Below are 22,039 nucleotides of genomic sequence, written 5' to 3'. Positions count from 1 at the left end.
TTCCTCATTTACAAAAATATGGGATTTTCTTGCCTCCTATATCTTTCTTGCTGCACACACTCACACACACACACACACACACACACACACACACACACACACACACACACACACACACACACACACGCACACACACACACACCCCCGTTGTTTTGTACTTTATTGTGGGCTTGAGTGGCATAACTTCTGTATAGCCCGTCTCAAGTATTCAGTCTCAGGGACTTTGGAAGGGGGTTAAAGGGTGTGTGTGTATGTGTGTGTGTATGTGTGTGTGTGTGTGTGTGTGTGTGTGTGTGTGTGTGTGTGTGTGTGTGTGTGTGTGTGTGTGTGTCAGTCACCATTCCTCAACCCAATTGAACACTTACGGGAGATTCTGGAGCGGCGCCTGAGACAGCATTTTACACCACCATTAACAAAACACCAAATGATGGAATTTCTTGTGAATGGTGACGCATCCCTTCAATATACTTCCAGACAATTGAAGAGTCTATGCCAAGGCACATTGAAGAATCCTACTTCCAGACAATTGAAGAATCTATGCCAAAGCAGATTGAAGCTGTTCTTGCGGCTGGTGGTGGCCCAATGCCATTAAGACGCTTTATGCTAGTGTTTCCTTTATTTTGGCAGTTACCTGTATGTGAATTAGCCTTGGGTAGCCAGCGGCTAACGCTAAAGAACATCCGCTTTGCAGCCTCATTTTCCCCTCCAGAAGGAGCACTTCAACGATCTCCCTCACTGTCTGAGTGATCCAAACAACATCCCCAAAGCTACAAAAAATGTATCTCCTGAACCACAAGGACAAAGATAGATGGAGAGAAAAACATGTTTTCACTTCCCTAGCCGTCACGTCACTACATCCATTACTAGGAGGGTTATTGTGGCATTGATGGGGGCTGATGGATAGTTAATTGGAATGCTGTTTGTGTGGTAGGTCAGAGCACATTGATGATTCACACCATTTGGACCAGAAGAAGAGTGGCATGTCACTGCGAGAGAGGAGGGGACATCATGCCATCATCCCCCTCTCTTTTTATCCCCCTCAGTGAACTCTCTGTCCCTTTTTCACCCCCTCGAGATCCTTCTCCACTTTCCTCTCTCGCCTCAAGTCTTTCCACTCTCCTCTCTCTTTCCCTCTCTCTCCTTACCCTCTCTCTTCTTATCACACTTCCCTTTTTACTCTCCTTTCCCCTCTATCCTGACCTCTATCCCCCTCCTCTATCCTGACCTCTATCCCCCTCCTCTATCCTGACCTCTAACCCCCTCCTCTATCCTGACCTCTATCCTGACCTCTATCCCCCTCCTCCCCCCTCTCTTCCCCCTGCCCCCCCTGGCCCTGTCCCCCTCACTCTTCCCCCTGCCCCCCCTCTCTCTTCCCCCTGTCCCCCTCACTCTTCCCCCTGCCCCCCCTCTCTCTTCCCCCTGCCCCTCACTCTTCCCCTGCCCCCCTCTCTATTCCTCCTGCCCCCTCTCTCTTCCCCATGCCCCCCTCTCTCTTCCCCTGCCCCCTCTCTCTTCCCCCTGCCCCCCTCTCTCTTCCCCTGCCCCCTCTCTCTTCCCCTGCCCCCTCCTCTTCCCCTGCCCCCCTCTCTCTTCCCCCTGCCCCCCTCTCTCTTCCCCCTGCCCCCCTCTCTCTTCCCCCTGCCCCCCTCTCTCTTCCCCCTGCCCCCCTCTCTCTTCCCCATGCCCCCCTCTCTCTTCCCCATGCCCCCTCTCTCTTCCCCCTGCCCCCTCTCTCTTCCCCCTGCCCCCCTCTCTCTTCCCCATGCCCCCCTCTCTCTTCCCCATGCCCCCTCTCTCTTCCCCCTGCCCCCCCTCTCTCTTCCCCTGCCCCCTCTCTCTTCCCCCTGCCCCCCTCTCTCTTCCCCTGCCCCCTCTCTCTTCCCCATGCCCCCTCTCTCTTCCCCCTGCCCCCCTCACTCTTCCCCCTGCCCCCCTCTCTCTTCCCCTGCCCCCTCTCTCTTCCCCTGCCCCCTCTCTCTTCCCCTGCCCCACACTCTTCCCCCTGCCTCCCACTCTCTTCCCCCTGCCCCCTCACGCTTCCCCCCTCCCCTCTCTTCCACCTGCCCCCTCTCTTTCCCCTTGCCCCCCCTCACTCTTCCCCCCTCCCCCCTCCCCCCCCCCCACATCTCTCCTCTGTCCTCTCTGCTGGGAACAGAGCCAGTCAATTATCACTGCAGCACATTAAGCCCGGGGCCACACCCCTCTCTCCGACGTGTCACATTCCCATGGCCACCAACACCAAGCGACCAACCGAACGACTGGGCCAACCGGCCACAATGCTCTATCATCTTTTTCCATTGGACGTTCTGACTAATCTGTCTAAATCCAGCCTAGGGCTCAAACTGCACTAAGTAGATTGGTTTCTCTCCAGTTTTTGTCTGACAGAGTTTGCTGGAAGCTACAGAACAGAGTCTCTGGAGACAAAACATTAAATATATAGGACAGGACAGATTTATACAGAGCGATGGATGACGTCTGCTTAGAAGCAAAACGTCAAATTAGCCCCAAGAGCTTTGTCTCTAGACGTGGTGGGGGAGGGGGTGTTGATCAATGTAAACAGACAGTATTAGGTCTAAGGGGAGTTTATTACAATACTGTTAAAAGCAGAGTCAATTCCATAGTCTTTAATTCTGTTAAGATCAGAGAATACAGGAAATAAAAGGAAGAGCCATGCATATAGATGAGCTTCTAATGGAACAATACCATGAATGTCCACCCATCCTGTAAACTGGTGAATTTGTAGAAGGAGAGGTCATTGAGTCAGCGTGATAAAAACAATCTCAAGCCAACTTGAATTTTTCAGGGTTCATCTGTCAAAGAGACCTCAGTCTCAGTATGACTCCCTGATGAAATAAATAGACCTCAGTCTCAGTATGACTCCCTGATGAAATAAATAGACCTCAGTCTCAGTATGACTCCCTGATGAAATAAATAGACCTCAGTCTCAGTATGACTCCCTGATGAAATAAATAGACCTCAGTCTCAGTATGACTCCCTGATGAAATAAATAGACCTCAGTCTCAGTATGACTCCCTGATGAAATAAATAGACCTCAGTCTCAGTATGACTCCCTGATGAAATAAATAGACCTCAGTCTCAGTATGACTCCCTGATGAAATAAATAGACCTCAGTCTCAGTATGACTCCCTGATGAAATAAATAGACCTCAGTCTCAGTATGACTCCCTGATGAAATAAATAGACCTCAGTCTCAGTATGACTCCCTGATGAAATAAAGGTTAAATTAAGAAAACAAAGAAATGTCACTTAGACTAACTTTGATACCGTCTTTGACCACCCCATCTCTATCCCTGGTGAACTCTTCTACACACACACACACACACACACACACACACACACACACACACACACACACACACACACACACACACACACACACACACACACACACACACACACACACACACACACACCAACCCACTTACTGTATCACAACCAGCCATGATTGGGAGTCCCATAGGGCGGTGCACAATAGGCCCAGCGTCGTTAGGGTTTGGCCAGGGTAGGCCGTCATTGTAAATAAGAATTTGTTCTTAACTGACTTGCCTAGTTAAATAAATAAAAACCTACCTCCTAAACTCCTCTCCACAAACAGCGAAACAAACCCACCTCCACCATGCAGGTGTAGAAGGAGCCATCGAGCAGGGTGACCTTGCACTGCATGTTCCTGGAGCTACGGACACTCCGTCCTCCACCGGGAGACCTGGACAGCTTACTGGTGGACGACCTGTACGAGGTCCTGTCCTCCTCCGCCTGCGATGGCTCCAGCTGATTCCCCTGTGGGACCACACCTGCCTCCGCTCTCTCGCCGTTCTGGACAGGGGGACACATTTTAAGACAGCACCGTGGGCATGTTGAAGAGGTATGATTATGATAATGTGTTGTTTTGGACCAAACAGCTTGTGACATGAATGGTCAAGTGGAATAAATAGTTTGTTTGCCGGATGAATCTGACAGGAAAGTTCAGAGAAAATATTTATACTTGTTTATTATCATGTGGGTGTTTGATATGTTATCAAATGTTCCTGTGACTTCCATTCAAATTCAGCCATTTAAATCGAATATAAAGCCGTTTCCTAATTCGCTTCCTGTATGACGATGACGGTGCGTATTTTGTGGGTGTGGCTAACCTGCTCTTTCCTGACAGGCGTGCTGTGGGCGGCAGCCGGGGGAAAAGAGTCCGCCTCCAGTTGTGGAGCCGCACTGGCCTCCTGCTGGTCCGCGCTAGACTCTGAATTTGGTTCTGTCGTCATGGTGATTCACCCTACAACACAGGAAATAAATACACACAACATGAGACGGGAGAATTTGGACGGTGAAAACAGGTACAACACATGCCCTTATACATGTCCACATGTCTAGCTACAACTCAGACCCAACTCATTTATAAGAATACGCTATAATAATAAACTGAATACTTCAAAATGACAGCTTACACTCTTAGAAATAAAGTGTTATCTAGAACGGAAAGGGTTCTTCGCTGTCCCCATAGGATAACCCTTTGAAGAACCCTTTTTGGTTCCAGATAGAACCCTTTTGGTTCCAAGTAGAACCCTTTTGGGTCACATGTAGAACCCTTTCCACATAGGGTTCAACATGGAACCCAAAATAGTTTCTACCTGGAACCAAAAAGGGTTCTTCAAAGGGTTATCCTATGGGGACAGCGAAGAACCCTTTTGGAAGCCTTTTTTCTAAGAGTGTACAGCAATGCAGGGATATCATCATATTGGCAACCACCACATCGTCCATCTGAGGAGCACTTCCTTATATGTGTCAAAAGATGAATATGGGATAAATCAAGAACAACCTGCATAGCAATGAAGAACAATTCCTCCCTGCCAATGCCAAACATCTCTAGGGCAACTGCCATGATAAGAAACACTTGATGTGAAAGTCAGCATTGATTTGACTACTGATGTATTTGACATAGCTCCAAGGTTGAAACAGAGGTGCCAATACAGTATTCCTCCCCCCGTAATAAGCTTATTTGAGACAGCAGTGATTAAACTGTGATTAAAATGATTGAAGAGTTGTGAGAAACTCACACTCACCCCAGCACTAATATCTCTCAATGTGTCATTGTGACAGTCCATCAGTTTTCCCAAGTGTCTTTCAAATTTAAATAAAGTAAGGTGTAACTGGCAACTATAGCAGTCCAGTACAATTTACTGTACTATATTTTTGATAGGCAAAATGATGGCTCCCATTATACGTCGGCAAATCATAAAAGGACTTAGATTTTGTGCATACGGGTTCCACTGAGTACACACTACTGGTCAAATAACTACTGGTCAAATAACTACTGGTCAAATAACTACTGGTCAGATAACTACTGGTCAGATAACTACTGGTCAAATATCTACTGGTCAAATAACTACTGGTCAGATAACTACTGGTCAGATAACTACTGGTCAAATAACTACTGGTCAAATAACTACTGGTCAGATAACTACTGGTCAAATATCTACTGGTCAAATAACTACTGGTCAGATAACTACTGGTCAGATAACTACTGGTCAAATAACTACTGGTCAAATAACTACTGGTCAGATAACTACTGGTCAGATAACTACTGGTCAGATAGCTACTGGTCAAATAACTACTGGTCAAATAACTACTGGTCAGATAACTACTGGTCAAATAACTACTGGTCAGATAACTACTGGTCAGGTAACTACTGGTCAAATAACTACTGGTCAGATAACTACTGGTCAAATAACTACTGGTCAGATAACTACTGGTCAGATAACTACTGGTCAGGTAACTACTGGTCAAATAACTACTGGTCAAATAACTACTGGTCAGATAACTACTGGTCAGATAACTACTGGTCAGATAGCTACTGGTCAAATAACTACTGGTCAAATAACTACTGGTCAGATAACTACTGGTCAGATAACTACTGGTCAAATAACTACTGGTCAGATAACTACTGGTCAGGTAACTACTGGTCAAATAACTACTGGTCAGATAACTACTGGTCAAATAACTACTGGTCAGATAACTACTGGTCAGATAACTACTGGTCAGGTAACTACTGGTCAAATAACTACTGGTCAAATAACTACTGGTCAGATAACTACTGGTCAGATAGCTACTGGTCAAATAACTACTGGTCAAATAACTACTGGTCAGATAACTACTGGTCAGATAACTACTGGTCAGGTAACTACTGGTCAAATAACTACTGGTCAGATAACTACTGGTCAGATAACTACTGGTCAGATAACTACTGGTCAAATAACTACTGGTCAGCTAACTACTGGTCAGATAACTACTGGTCAGATAGCTACTGGTCAAATAACTACTGGTCAGATAACTACTGGTCAGATAACTACTGGTCAGATAACTACTGGTCAAATAACTACTGGTCAAATACTAGTCAGATAACTACTGGTCAAATACTGGTCAGATAACTACTGGTCAGATAACTACTGGTCAAATAACTACTGGTCAAATAACTACTGGTCAGATAACTACTGGTCAGATAACTACTGGTCAAATAACTACTGGTCAGATAACTACTGGTCAGATAACTGCTTGTCAAATATATTCAGCTGTCTTAAAGGACAAAGTAAGGTAAAAATATTAAATGCTTTTTTACAAAAACAAACAAATAAAAACCACTTCAGTCCATTTGCTCATCATTTGACACCATATCAACAACCTATTACCATTTTATGATTCCTATGTGCTAACTCCACATGAATCACTGTAAATATGTATTAGTGTCATTAATGACGTATCCATGCTGTAATGAATCTGCGAGGGAAACGTTAGTATGTGATCTTTGGCCTGCATGGCTGGAGGTGTTTGGCTGGGGTAGTGCGGCATTCACACACGCACAAACACAGACACACACACACACACACACACACACACACACACACACACACACACACACACACACTCACACTCACACACACACACACACACACACACACACACACACACACACACACACACACACACACACACTCACACTCACACTCACACTCACACACACACACACACACACACACACACACACACACACACACACGGACAAAATATACAATATACAATTCAAACCACAACATGGGACAAAAATATACAATTCAAACCACAACATGGGACAAAATTATACAATTCAAACCACAACATGGAACAAAATTATACAATTCAAACCACAACATGGAACAAAAATATACAATTCAAACCACAACATGGAACAAAAATATACAATTCAAACCACAACATGGAACAAAAATATACAATTCAAACCACAACATGGAACATAAATATACAATTCAAACCACAACATGGAACAAAAATATACAATTCAAACCACTTCTCTTAACTCACGGATGTTTTACAAATGACCCCACGATGAACCAAATATTTTAGTTTTTTTACTCAGTTTCAAAAATATTTGATTCACAGTGTGAAATATCATACAAGCCCAGGTACATACTGTTTTGTCAAAACTGAGGTGAAGACACACACACACATAAACATGCACACACACATAAACATGCACATGTAAAAATGATGATGCACACACACACACACACACACACACACACACACACACACACACACACACACACACACACACACACACACACACACACACACCCACCAACAAAGGGCCCCTGGGGAGTAACAGATTACATGTAATGGTGTGACTGCTGTCGGCATCCAAACATTATCCAATTTGAATAAAGGCTTGGAGGTAAGGATGAGAGCAGTGGTGTAGTCTACGGCGATATGGATATCACTTATTATCGATATCTACATGGCGCATTGATGTCAATCTCACTGCTGCTCTCTCATTTAGCTATTTGCGCCTTACGGATTGTGGTTGTTGTGGATGGCTGTTCACAAATGTGTATTTAAACTGTTCACTAAATGTGTATTTAAACTGTTTACTAAATGTGTATTTAAACCCAATAATGGTTGAATTCAAGAAGTTTAAACTGCATATCAATCATTGTTTTTGAAACCAGTGGACAGCCAGTGAAAAATGCACTCTTGTAACAGATACACAGTGCAGATCCCAGCCTATGGAATAAAAGTGGGGCTTTTATTTCTCAATCTAATTCATGCTGATAAAAATAGAACTCCATGGACGCACGCTCAAACTTGCACGCTTCTGATACACTTAAAGGGGCAATCTGTAGTTGCTATGTCCGATTCTGGACTTATAAATTATATTTAAATATATCCAATGATTCTTAATTTATAAATGCCTCATGAGTTTAGTTCAACTGTAATACCTAATCAGAACCCAAAATATAAACTTGTTTTTCTCCAATGTTTGTAAACTTTGTAAATGTTAACAAACACTGTATAGCCTCATAACATGGTTATAACAATCATTTTGATATCATGGATGGTCAGTCCTTGCATCCACAGCTGTCTATTAATCTGAGACTGGTTACAACCAAATCATAAACAACAGAGTAGGGCTGGCTAATAAATCCTTCGTTTTGGGATTATGTTTAGGTAAAACAATTAGGCTAATCTTTACTTCCATATTTCCAAGTCCTATTCTTGAAGATCAAGGGGTATAACATTTATTGTAATTCTGATAGACATTGGTTTTTAATGTAAAGATATAATGTAATTGTATTATTATATGTAGTAGAAAGTGATGGGTTAGAAGAAGCCTACATAACCAACCCATAAAGTAAAATGTAACATCCACATATGGCCGGCTATGTAAACTTTAACATGGATTTATCCTGGAATAGATGTCATTCAATTGGTAACATACATTTGTGTCTTCTTCTAATGCCTCTTTAGGGGAAAGTAATCTAAAAGTAACTGAATGTAATCAGATTACGTTACTGAGTTTGGGTAATCCAAAAGTTACTGATTACAATTTTGGACAGGTAACTAGTAACTGTAACGGATTACATTTAACCTACCCAACCCTGGCCACTACGGCCCGTGGCAATCAGAGCATACAGGGTTCATCAGCTACTACTGAAAGAGTGTGTGCTTTACTGAGAAACCAACTCAATGTTGCACTCAAGTTGTTTCAACATTTTACAAAAACAAACTCTCAGCAACACGTCATGAACTGGTGTTGAACTCACTGCATTCATTTCATAATGCATTTATTCAATTAATGCTCACCATTACAAAACAATAGCCACTACAAAGATCGCGAGGTCCACCCAGCTACACATCCCCTAGTCAGTCTTTCCAGAGCATTTTATTCCTCTTCATTCAACAGAAGGCTTATCCTTGCAGGGTTGTAAATGGACTCTGTGGGGTGTAAGCCTGTGGAACCTTCCCTTGGTTTAATCGACTATCTGTAATATAGGTCAGTGTGCACTGTTGGCCAGGCAGCATGATGTCACACCATAAGCTCTCCCTCTGTTTATTCCAACCAAACAGGTGACAGATTAGAGTAGGCCAGCTAGAAGAACCCCGTTGGCATGGAAACCATTGGTAGGCAATAAAAATGCCAATACCAAAGCCCAATCTCCAAAATGACTTTTAGTGATTTTTTTCATATCCGAGCTTCAGGGCAACGCGGATGTAAAAACTGGAAGGGATGTAGACTAGCTATGACAAGAGGCGACATGAGCATGCCTGTGCAAATTAAACAAAATGCTAGAGAAAGATTGCTAATTTCTGATCTAGATTAGAACATATGTCTGATGCAAATTATCCTAATAATGTAAATTATAATCAACAACGCCTGGATAGAAATGAGAACAACGTAACATTGCGGTGAGATTCTGGTCAGAATACATTAGCATTGATTTGTAAAGACTCAACACCTGCCAGTGTGGATGTAATCAGACATTAGCATTGATTTGTAAAGACGCAACACCTGCCAGTGTAGATGTAATCAGACATTAGCATTGATTTGTAAAGACTCAACACCTGCCAGTGTGGATGTAATCAGACATTAGCATTGATTTGTAAAGACGCAACACCTGCCAGTGTAGATGTAATCAGACATTAGCATTGATTTGTAAAGACGCAACACCTGCCAGTGTGGATGTAATCAGACATTAGCATTGATTTGTAAAGACGCAACACCTGCCAGTGTAGATGTAATCAGACATTAGCATTGATTTGTAAAGACGCAACACCTGCCAGTGTAGATGTAATCAGACATTAGCATTGATTTGTAAAGATGCAACACCTGCCAGTGTGGATGTAATCAGACATTAGCATTGATTTGTAAAGACGCAACACCTGCCAGTGTGGATGTAATCAGACATTAGCATTGATTTGTAAAGACGCAACACCTGCCAGTGTAGATGTAATCAGACATTAGCATTGATTTGTAAAGACGCAACACCTGCCAGTGTGGATGTAATCAGACATTAGCATTGATTTGTAAAGACTCAACACCTGCCAGTGTGGATGTAATCAGACATTAGCATTGATTTGTAAAGACGCAACACCTGCCAGTGTGGATGTAATCAGACATTAGCATTGATTTGTAAAGACGCAACACCTGCCAGTGTGGATGTAATCAGACATTAGCATTGATTTGTAAAGACTCAACACCTGCCAGTGTATATGTAATCAGACATTAGCATTGATTTGTAAAGACGCAACACCTGCCAGTGTAGATGTAATCAGACATTAGCATTGATTTGTAAAGACGCAACACCTGCCAGTGTAGATGTAATCAGACATTAGCATTGGTTTGTAAAGACGCAACACCTGCCAGTGTAGATGTAATCAGACATTAGCATTGATTTGTAAAGACGCAACACCTGCCAGTGTAGATGTAATCAGACATTAGCATTGATTTGTAAAGACGCAACACCTGCCAGTGTAGATGTAATCAGACCTTAGCATTGATTTGTAAAGACGCAACACCTGCCAGTGTAGATGTAATCAGACATTAGCATTGATTTGTAAAGACGCAACACCTGCCAGTGTAGATGTAATCAGACATTAGCATTGATTTGTAAAGACGCAACACCTGCCAGTGTGGATGTAATCAGACATTAGCATTGATTTGTAAAGACGCAACACCTGCCAGTGTGGATGTAATCAGACATTAGCATTGATTTGTAAAGACTCTCCACCTGCCAGTGTGGATGTAATCAGACATTAGCATTGATTTGTAAAGACTCTCCACCTGCCAGTGTGGATGTAATCAGACATTAGCATTGATTTGTAAAGACTCTCCACCTGCCAGTGTAGATGTAATCAGACATTAGCATTGATTTGTAAAGACGCAACACCTGCCAGTGTAGATGTAATCAGACATTAGCATTGATTTGTAAAGACGCAACACCTGCCAGTGTAGATGTAATCAGACATTAGCATTGATTTGTAAAGACGCAACACCTGCCAGTGTAGATGTAATCAGACATTAGCATTGATTTGTAAAGACGCAACACCTGCCAGTGTAGATGTAATCAGACATTAGCATTGATTTGTAAAGACGCAACACCTGCCAGTGTGGATGTAATCAGACATTAGCATTGATTTGTAAAGACGCAACACCTGCCAGTGTAGATGTAATCAGACATTAGCATTGATTTGTAAAGACGCTCCACCTGCCAGTCTGGATGTAATCAGACATTAGCATTGATTTGTAAAGACGCTCCACCTGCCAGTGTGGATGTAATCAGACATTAGCATTGATTTGTAAAGACGCTCCACCTGCCAGTGTGGATGTAATCAGACATTAGCATTGATTTGTAAAGACGCTCCACCTGCCAGTGTGGATGTAATCAGATGTTAGCATACAAATCACACTGAATTATAGCCTAATGCTAAAACTTCTCATAATTTTTTTTTTTACTAGACAACGTTTCCCTCACTTGCATAACCTTAGCTTCATTAGTCTAACAGTGACTGCAAATATTGTATAATCCATTACAATTAACATATAGAGAAAGAATGTGTTTTTCTTAAAAACAATAGACATATTTCTCTAAACATTACAGAAAATAGTCCATTGACAAGGCAAAGAACTAAATGTAAGGGGATAATTCAAAGAGGTAAAAAGTGTCCTTGAGCGGATAGAAGCTAATAGAATTTACGGCCAAATAAAACCAGGGCATTAGACTTTGAAATGAACCGCTCCCAAATGTGGCCTGTTGATTTGTGCTGACGGGGAAATGGTTCTCTCTCCAAAGGTAAAGTCGGAAGGGTAAAAGTGGGGAGTAGAACATCCTTTTTAACTACTCCTACAGTCTGCTGTAGGAGTAGTGAAGAGTCTGCTGGAGGAGTAGTGATGAGTCTGCTGTAGGAGTAGTGATGAGTCTGCTGTAGGAGTAGTGATGAATCTGCTGGAGGAGTAGTGATGAATCTGCTGTAGGAGTAGTGATGAGTCTGCTGTAGGAGTAGTGATGAGTCTGCTGGAGGAGTAGTGATGAGTCTGCTGGAGGAGTAGTGATGAATCTTCTGTAGGAGTAGTGATGAGTCTGCTGTAGGAATAGTGATGAGTCTGCTGTAGGAGTAGTGATGTGTATGCTGGAGGAGTAGTGATGAGTCTGCTGTAGGAGTAGTGATGCTCTGCTGGAGGAGTAGTGATGAGTCTGCTGGAGGAGTAGTGATGAATCTGCTGTAGGGGTAGTGAAGAGTCTGCTGTAGGAGTAGTGATGAGTCTGCTGGCGGAGTAGTGATGAGTCTGCTGTAGGAGTAGTGATGAATCTGCTGTAGGAGTAGTGATGAGTCTGCTGGAGGAGTAGTGATGAGTCTGCTGTAGGAGTAGTGAAGGGAATGAGCTCAATAAATGCTACATTCCAGGCTGAAATTACCTATATTAGTGTGTTTGCGTGTGTGTGTGTGTGTGTGTGTGTGTGTGTGTGTGTGTGTTGCTCTACAGACCTTCTCTAATGTAAATCGGGGATTTGTGGATCATAGAAATGCTACTCTACCTAGCCAAAAGTACCTGCTCGTCAAACATCTCATTCCAAAATCATGGGCATTAATATGGAGTTTGTACCCCCCTTTGCTGTTATAACAGCCTCCACTCCTCTGGGAAGGCTTTCCACTAGATGTTGGAACATTGCTGCGGGGACTCCCACAAGAGCATTAGTGAGGTCGTACGCTGATGTTGGGCGATTAAGCCTGGCTTGCAGCCGGCGTTCCAATTCATCTCAAAGGTTTTCGATGGGGTTGAGGTCAGAGCTCTGTGCAGGCCAGTCAAGTACTTCCACACAGATCTCGAGAAACCATTTCTGTATGGCCATCGCTTTGTGCACGGGGGCATTGTCATGCTGAAACAGGAAAGGACCTTCCCCAAACGGTTGCCACAAAGTTGGAAGAACAGAATCGTCTAGAATGTCATTGTATGATGTAGCGTTAAGATTTCCCTTCACTGGAACTAAGCGGCCTGGCCCGAACCATGAAAAACAGCCCCAGACCATTATTCCTCCTCAACCAAACTTTACAGTTGGCACTGTGCATTGTGGCAGGTAGCGTTCTCCTGGCATCCGCCAAACCTAGATTAGTCCGTCGGACTGCCAGATGGTGAAGCGTGATTCATCACTCCAGAGAACGCGTTTCCACTGCTCCAGAGTCCAATGATGGCGAGCTTTGCACCACTCCAGCCGACGCTTGGCATTGAGCATGGTTTTCTTAGGCTTGTGTGCAGCTGCTCGGCCATGAAAACCCATTTCATAAAGCTCCCGACGAACAGTTCTTGTGCTGACGTTACTTCCAGAGGCAGTTTGGAACTCGGTAGTGAGTGTTGCAACAGAGGACAGATGATTTTTACGTGCTACGCGCTTCAGCACTCTGCGGTCCCGTTCTGTGAGCTTGGCGAGCCGTTGTTGCTCCTAGACGTTTCCACTTCACAATAACAGCACTTACAGTTGACCGGGGCAGCTCTAGCAGGGCAGAAATGTGACGAACTGACTTGTTGGAAAGGTGGCATCTTATGACGGTACCATGTTGAAAGTCACTGAGCTCTTTCTACTGCTAATGTTTGTCTATGGAGATTGCATGGCTGTGTGCTTGATTTTATACACCTGTCAGCAAAGGGTGTGGCTGAAATAGCCGAATACACTAATTTGAAGGGGTGTCCACATACTTTTGTATATATAGTGTATATCGCCATACTAAAAATTGGACCTAGCCAGCTCAATCTCTCACTTTTAACCGGACAGTTTTGTTGTAGCCGATCGTTTTATTCTTGTTTTTAACCAATGGGTAGGCTTTTACCTCACTGCTAGAGTTTGGGAAAACATTTGAGATAGAGAAGAAAAAAGCTGACAAAAGCTGAGGACAATCTCATCTCAATCGCATTTTTACACCAATTCAAACAAATGGGTAAACAGCAAGAAGGCAACAGCTTGGTTTCCTTTCTTTTCCCTCCCCCTATCGTTTCTTTCAAAGATCTAAAAATATCCCCCAGCATGCTCCGCTTCTCAGAGGCTGATGGGTAATGACGGGAGTCGCTCCGAACAATCTGCCAGAGGAGATGTTGGGAAATGTTCTGAGACAGCCCCACTGACACCTAGGGAGCGATAAAATCCTCTAACATAGCTGTGACGTGCTGGGGGATATTTTCAGATCTCTGAAAGAAGCATAGGATTGTCTTTCCCCATGTCACCTTTCTTCCATGGAGGGTCAGGGATGAAATCAGGCACTAAGAGTTAAAGAGATTTAGGCAGTTAAGTTAGGGCTGGGCTATATGGCCCAAATATCATATCACAGTATTAAAAAAAATGGATGGTATGACATTATTTGACGGTATTTTGTTTTTTAATAATATAAGTTCTAAATGTGCTTTATGAGTAGTGAGTGATCCTAGGATGGCAACACATCCATTCTAAGTGATTTCAATGAGTCTTTCTCCATTATAATTGGTTTATACTGTTCAATTCAACTTCAACCCAAAATCATTTTCTGTATTTCCTGCACTCATTTGAGATCATTTTCACACTGCCACAGAGTGCTGCACGATATGGGCAAAAAATCTAGGCCTTTTTTTAAACAAATGTTGCAATGGCGATTTGTCTTGTGATTTAGAGCAAAATACTTGGGTGAACTGTTGGAATCATGGAAATAGAATGACTATTGTAATTTTAGTAAGAATATGATAGTGGTCACTTTGCATACAGTGTTGTTTGACATGACAATGAAATTGCCAGGGAGGAGTTATTGTGACAGGTTAGGACCAAAGTGTTGGTAAGCGTTTCCTAGGAGACCCTATAATCTTTGGCTACATTGATTGTTTTCTCTTAGCTACTTCAAGTAGCTAACATAGTCATGCCTCAATTATTCCTCTTTGATTTAGAAGATACTGTTGCACAAACAATATGCTGATTTAGGTCTACACCATCACTGGTATTATCAGGATGTATAGCTATTTGGTTTGCTCTGACTCAGTAAATGTATTAGCTAGCTATCTAGCCAGCCCACTAGCAAATAGCATTAGTGGCTAACAAGATTTAGACCCAACTTGCTAAGAAAAGATGTAAGAAACACAAATGAATAGTGTAATTATAGAACGCTAGAGGATTTAAAATTAGCAAAGTGAAAACAGCATCGTTGTTGTCATCATTGATGCATGTGCTGTATTGACCATGTAGACTGAACGGAAGTGTCTCGTGGTCGAGGAACAACAAATGCGCTCCTTGAGTGACAGGGGGCGAGGCTAGGTCTGTGTGGAAAGCGGCATGGAGAGAGCGAGAGCAGAGAGATGAATACCGGTATATCATAAAATACGGTATACCACCCATCCCTAAATGAAGTCCTTTATTTGTATTTTGGGGCAATTAAACAATTTTTCTACTAACCAGAGTCAGATGAATATGAATAAACATTTCTCTGTGTTTGAAGGTAGTTCCGTGAGCCATTGCTAACTAGCATTTAAAGCAATGACTGGGAGTCTACTGGTACAGCTAGCAGAGACAAACATGGTATCCAAGGACTTCATCTGACTCTGGGTAAGTAGAAAAAGGGCTTCGTTTCTAGGAGCCCTATTCAATCAAACCCAGGTATGTCTTCCTTGTTTCTGACTGAACAGTGTAATGCACAAAAAAATACTACTAAGTCAAGAATGTTTAATTTACAGTGTAAGTCAGGGGACTCCAACCTTTTCTAGCATGAGAGCTACTTTTAAAAAATGAAACATGTCGCAAGCATGTCTTCCCCGGCTCCAAGAGATTTGTTTCTGTCAATATACCTGATAAGATAATGGCTCATAAACAGTATTTGGTATGACAGGCACCATAAAATGATATTTTGTGTTTTTTCAAATTCTGTTTTCTCTATTTTACTTTTCCTGGTTTGGGATTTCTGTCTTTTTTTTACTCTCAATATTACAATTATTCATAAAGAAACAACGAAAATGGATGTTCTGAGTCCATGTCAATGCTTAAATCACTCCAGAATACCATTTTTTGTTTTGGTGTGTAATTCCCCTTTAAATGCTTTCTCGCTGTGCAAGGACATTCTTCTCTTCACCGTATTACTACTGTAGCTTTAATGGTGTCACGGATCCCTCCGGAACATTCATCACGCACACTATTCCCACTGATTAGTATTTGTATATATGTGCCCTTTGGTTTCCATGGTCTTGTCGATTATTGTTCCAATGTCCGTTGGTGCGTGTGAGTACCTGTGCTGTATGTTTTGGACTTTCGTGTCCTTGTAGATTGTGCAGATGATTATGGGTTTCATCCCGTGTGGTAATCATTGTGCTAGTGTTATTTTTTCGAGGTACTCCTCGCTTTTTTGTTTGGGTTTCAACCCCGTGTTTTGTGTACATGTTTGTTTGGTCTTCGTCCCCGTGCCTTTACACGGCACGCCATAATTTGGGCCTAATAAAAAAAACTATTACGCATTCCTGCGCCTGTCTCCCGAATCATTTATGCCAATGTGACAAATGGAATACGACCCTGAGTTATAGGCTAATCTTAAAAGGATGGACTCCATCCATAGCAAGTCAATTCCACTCTTGAGAAAAGCAGTTTTTTTTGTGTTCATTACACTTGTGTTATTAGTACTACTTCGTTATACAAGATGGGCTGACATTACTTCAGTCCAAATGATACGCTCTAAGTACAACATACGTAAGGTACAGCACTGAAGAGATGTCATACAACATGTAGGCTACTGTGCACCACATTTCCATAAAACAGAATCACTATTGTTACACCGTGATAAAATTAGCCTGGGGAAAAAAAGACAAAGGTGTCCATTGCTGTGGCAGTTACTATGGCAGGGTTACAGATAGTCCAGGCTGAACAGAGGGAGTTGCAGCCCAATTTGGACCAGCACAGCAGTCTTCTGTTGGATTAATATTGCAACAGCAGAGTCAGACATTACTGCCGGACAAGAAATTAGAACAAACAAGAAAGATCGTATCACCCATGAAGGTCAGGAAATCCTTTCTGATACAAGGAAATTGTAATCATAAAATGTTGTAAATGTAGCCCTAGTGTATTTTTGCTTGAAATATCATGAACATTTTACATTTCTCTATGTTTGTAGTAAGAAGAAATATGAATTATTCAAGCCATCATTTCAAGGTAATTTATTTCTCAGAGGAGTAAAAATGTTTCAACCAGAATTAGTCAACTTTCATGGCCAATGAAGCAAGGTGAAAACCAACAATGATCAGAGGTGGAAAGTCAAGAGAATTTCACCACAGAGACAAAACCCAGTAGTTCCAGGAAAAATAACATGTTATCTAAAACAAATGGGTAGCTTCTCAACCTCTGGTGGAAACTGATGTATGGTATTTTGCACACATGCCCCTTGCTAAAGCCCCAGGGGAAAGTGTCTCTCTGGGCTACCATTGTGTCATGAATGATTCTCCTCTCTCTCTCTCTCTCTCTCTCTCTCTCGCGCTCTCTGTCTCTTTACATCCATACTACTCTCCCCATATCTCTCTTTCTCAACCATTGGGGCCTAAAATTAGCAAGGCTGTCAATACAGACTGGGTTGAGCATAGCTGTGCAGAGAATCCCTGTGTGTACTGGGATCTGTTACACTACAATCTATAGTCTGTGACTCAGCCCAGCGAAACTATCTGCGGCCTTCTCTCCACTCACAGCTGGAATGCAGACAGCTGTTTGAAAGAGATGACCGCTCTGACATTTCCTGGCTTACTGTATCCGGAGTGTACTTATCAAAAGTCTGTCTCTCTGCCTGAGGTACTACTGTGTGACTCTTCTAGAGAACGTATAGCATCAAACTATGGGCTGTCTTCTAGTCAGACACAGCTGGGTTCAAATGGTGTTCGTTTTCATTCAAATACTCAAGCTGCGTTTGATTGAGTTATTCTGGTGAAATTGGAATAGCCACAGAAGTGTAAACCTCGCCCATTCAACACTCCGGGCAGTCTCAATCAAATGCTCAAAGTATCTAAAAGAAAACAAACTCCTCTGACTAGATAGCATCTGAACCCTTCTTCTCCTATCTCTATTTACAGCACAGAGACTACCAACAGCCTATGTCCCCTCTTCAAATAGAATTTTATCTTACACTTGCTTCCTCCACCTTGCTGTTCTCTCTTGAATTACTCCCAAAGGCCCAGATTGTCTCCTTCAATTTGATTGCTTTCTTCCCCGCATGGCATCTCCCTTAATCTTACTGTTCTACTAATGGTACCAGTGGGCCGGCAGTGTGCCGGCAGAGTTCAGAGAGCCGCTCCAGACAATTACCCAGTTCACCGCAGCAGCTGGTCCTCTTTACCAAAGAGCCCTTCAATTTAACCAGCCAGCAGCCCACACAGAGGCAGGATTCTCCCCCAGACCGCACAGGGAGAGAAGGGGGGGAAGGGGGGGAAGTATACAGTTGAATAGACGCACTGGGGGGAGTTGATGTACGTCATGGATTCTGTCTGTCACAACGCGCTGTATCAAGTACGGAAGTCCAGAGAGGACATATGTATAAAGAAAAATATTCCTTTTCGTTATGTCGAGATCACAACGTATTTATCTCACGATCACTACATAACAAAGGTTGTTTTGTGGAGATCACAAGAGAAACTGTATAAATAGGAGTGACGTATTGATTGACAGTATGGCTGAGACGGCAGAGCCCTCGGTGGACCAGCACATACGTTTCTACTGATTGCTACACTAAGAGATGTTTGGCTACATTTCATGCTAACATCATGCTTTCATTTGTTTTTGGAGCTCATTATCAGTTTATAAATGAGAAAGTTAGCAAGGTAAATGTCCCTTACCTTGGGCTAAGAGCTCGTGGGGGAGCTATGCCCTTGAACGATGCCTGACAAGCAGCCCTGTCTCTCAGGCAGTGTGCCACCCCCGAGACCACAGCCAATCACATGAAAGCAACAACACAGCTAACTTGGCTAGTCTTGTGAACAAACGAGCGAGTGAGCTAGCTAGTTAGCTCGATAGTCTTGTTAGCTAGATACCTAGCTAGCTAGCTAGCTAGCATGTTATCTATGCTGTTTGTTGCCTTGCATAACTGATATGTGTATAATTGTAAGGGAAACTTCATGTTTTATCGATAATATTTACATTTACAGTGGGTGAGCTTCATTCCTGACAGGCTGATCAAATTCAATTTCCGCCTCAGAGCTTGATCAGATTCAATAGCAGCCTCAGAGGCTGATACATCAGGATGCTGCCTTGTAGGCATTCTGCAAGGAGCCTTACATATGGAAGCATACAAGGCAGCATCCTGACATCAGCCTCTGAGGATGGTATTGAGTCTGATCAGCCTGCCAGGAATAGAACTCACCTCCTGGACCAGATATGTATCTGCCTATAAAGCACTTTGACAGCTAATCTGCCTGCAAGGAGCCTTACCTATAAAACAGCCTAAAAGGCAGCATCCTGACTTATCCGCCTTTGAGACTGAAGTTTAATCTGATCAGCCTGTCAGGAATGGAGCTCACCCAGTGTAAATGTTAATATTATCCACAAAACATGAAGTGTCCCTTATAATTATGCACATATCAGTTATGCAAGCTAACAACCAGCATAGATAGCAAGCTAGATTGTTAGCTAGCTCACAATACTAGCCAAGTTAGCAACATTGTTCCTTGCATGCGATTGGCTGTGGTTTTGGGGGGGCGGCATGCAGCCTGAGAGACAGTATGCCTGTTAGGCATCGTTCAGGGCTTAAATGTCCCACAAGCGCATTGCGATCAATGCAGCCACAGGGCTCCTTGATGAGGGGGTTGTCGTGCATCTGAACAAATAAATGGATGATGCGTGGTACTTTTGATTATCTTGTGATCTCAGCAAAACAACTTTCATTATGTAGAGATCATGAGATAAATAAGTTGTGATCTCAACATAACGAGGGATTTATATATTTTTGTTAATATGTCCTCTCTGGACTTCCGTAATCAAGGCCTATCACAGAAGAAACCTGTTTTGTGCACGTAAGCTAAATAAGACAAGGACAGATGAAAAAGAGTCTTGAGGGCAACATTGATCTGGATGGGAGAGAGGTTCAACCAGTTGACATGGTTTAGATGAGCCCAATTATTATATGGGTTTACACATTTTACATTCATGGCCCAAAACCACACTGCTCATGAATAAGGAATTAGTCCAATACTTGGTATCCACACAAACATGAATCACTTCTTTCCTGAAATTAAGAGAATAGAACTGCAATTACAAAAACAACGTTTTTTTCCCTTCAATTTAAATATTAGGTATCATTAAAAGAGTAAGCTACTGTAACCTAGCAACCCTACCCCACTGAAGGCAAAGCAAAGAAAGCAGGCATTGTAATAGCAGAGCATTTCATATAGCCTAATACTGATGCTGTGAACATTATTGACCAGGCATGCATGCTCACCACACTACCAAATGACCCCTTCAAAATAAACCCAATAGCATTTCACTAATGAGAAATATGAATTATTCAATCAGGTCCATCTAACTGCAAACAGAATCTGGTTAAGATGGCAAAAATAGAATAATTATAAGATAGAAAAGAATAGAAGGATTGGATTTCAGATCCTAATTTTTTAAAATGCATGTACTGATCAGATCTGCATATTAAGCTCCAACAGTTTTTCTGTTTGTTCTCATCTTAAAGAATATATCCCATGGAATCTAAAGCACCACATGGAGTTAGATGTTACAGTAATATCCACAGATCCAGACAATTACAGAGGGTGCTTAAAGGCTGTCATTCAAAAAATGTAGGACAGCCGCTCTGCATACTGTGAAGATTATAATCCATATAGAGCTATAGGCCTATATACTGTCTATAGGCCTATATACTGTCTATAGGCCTATATACTGTCTATAGGCCTATATACTGTCTATAGGCCTATATACTGTCTATAAGCCTATATACTGTCTATAGGCCTATATACTGTCTATAGGCCTATATACTGTCTATAAGCCTATATACTGTCTATAGGCCTATATACTGTCTATAGGCCTATATACTGTCTATAAGCCTATATACTGTCTATAGGCCTATATACTGTCTATAGGCCTATATACTGTCTATAGGCCTATATACTGTCTATAGGCCTATATACTGTCTATAAGCCTATATACTGTCTATAGGCCTATATACTGTCTATAAGCCTATATACTGTCTATAAGCCTATATACTGCTTATAGGCCTATATACTGTCTATAGGCCTATATACTGTCTATAGGCCTATATACTGTCTATAGGCCTATATACTGTCTATAAGCCTATATACTGCTTATAGGCCTATATACTGTCTATAGGCCTATATACTGTCTATAGGCCTATATACTGTCTATAAGCCTATATACTGTCTATAGGCCTATATACTGTCTATAAGCCTATATACTGTCTATAGGCCTATATACTGTCTATAGGCCTATATACTGTCTATAGGCCTATATACTGTCTATAGGCCTATATACTGTCTATAAGCCTATATACTGTCTATAGGCCTATATACTGTCTATAGGCCTATATACTGTCTATAGGCCTATATACTGTCTATAGGCCTATATACTGTCTATAAGCCTATATACTGTCTATAGGCCTATATACTGTCTATAGGCCTATATACTGTCTATAAGCCTATATACTGCTTATAGGCCTATATACTGTCTATAGGCCTATATACTGTCTATAGGCCTATATACTGTCTATAAGCC

The 22,039-nt window shown here is 42.3% G+C and overlaps 1 protein-coding gene across 7 annotated transcripts in view; it reads right to left on the bottom strand.

The window, feature by feature from the left end:
* LOC106579649 (band 4.1-like protein 3) overlaps window positions 1-22,039 on the bottom strand; it is a 112,520-nt gene that overhangs the window by 56,012 nt on the left and 34,469 nt on the right. For 6 of the 7 annotated variants that reach the window (XM_045702739.2, XM_045702738.2, XM_045702742.2 and 3 more), the window contains exons 2-3: window positions 4,151-4,284; window positions 3,630-3,833 (exon numbers count right to left, since the gene is read on the bottom strand). In XM_045702739.2, coding sequence (XP_045558695.2) covers window positions 3,630-3,833; window positions 4,151-4,273 — 327 coding nt within the window. In that variant the 5' untranslated portion in view covers window positions 4,274-4,284. The remainder of the gene's footprint in view (window positions 1-3,629; window positions 3,834-4,150; window positions 4,285-22,039) is intronic. The other variant, XM_045702744.2, reaches the window with a different exon arrangement.

The sequence above is a fragment of the Salmo salar genome, chromosome 19 (genome assembly GCF_965601325.2).
Source record: "Salmo salar chromosome 19, fSalSal1, whole genome shotgun sequence".
Taxonomy (NCBI): domain Eukaryota; kingdom Metazoa; phylum Chordata; class Actinopteri; order Salmoniformes; family Salmonidae; genus Salmo; species Salmo salar.
Note: the sequence above shows the minus strand (reverse complement) of the source record. Positions and strands in the feature narration are given on the sequence as shown.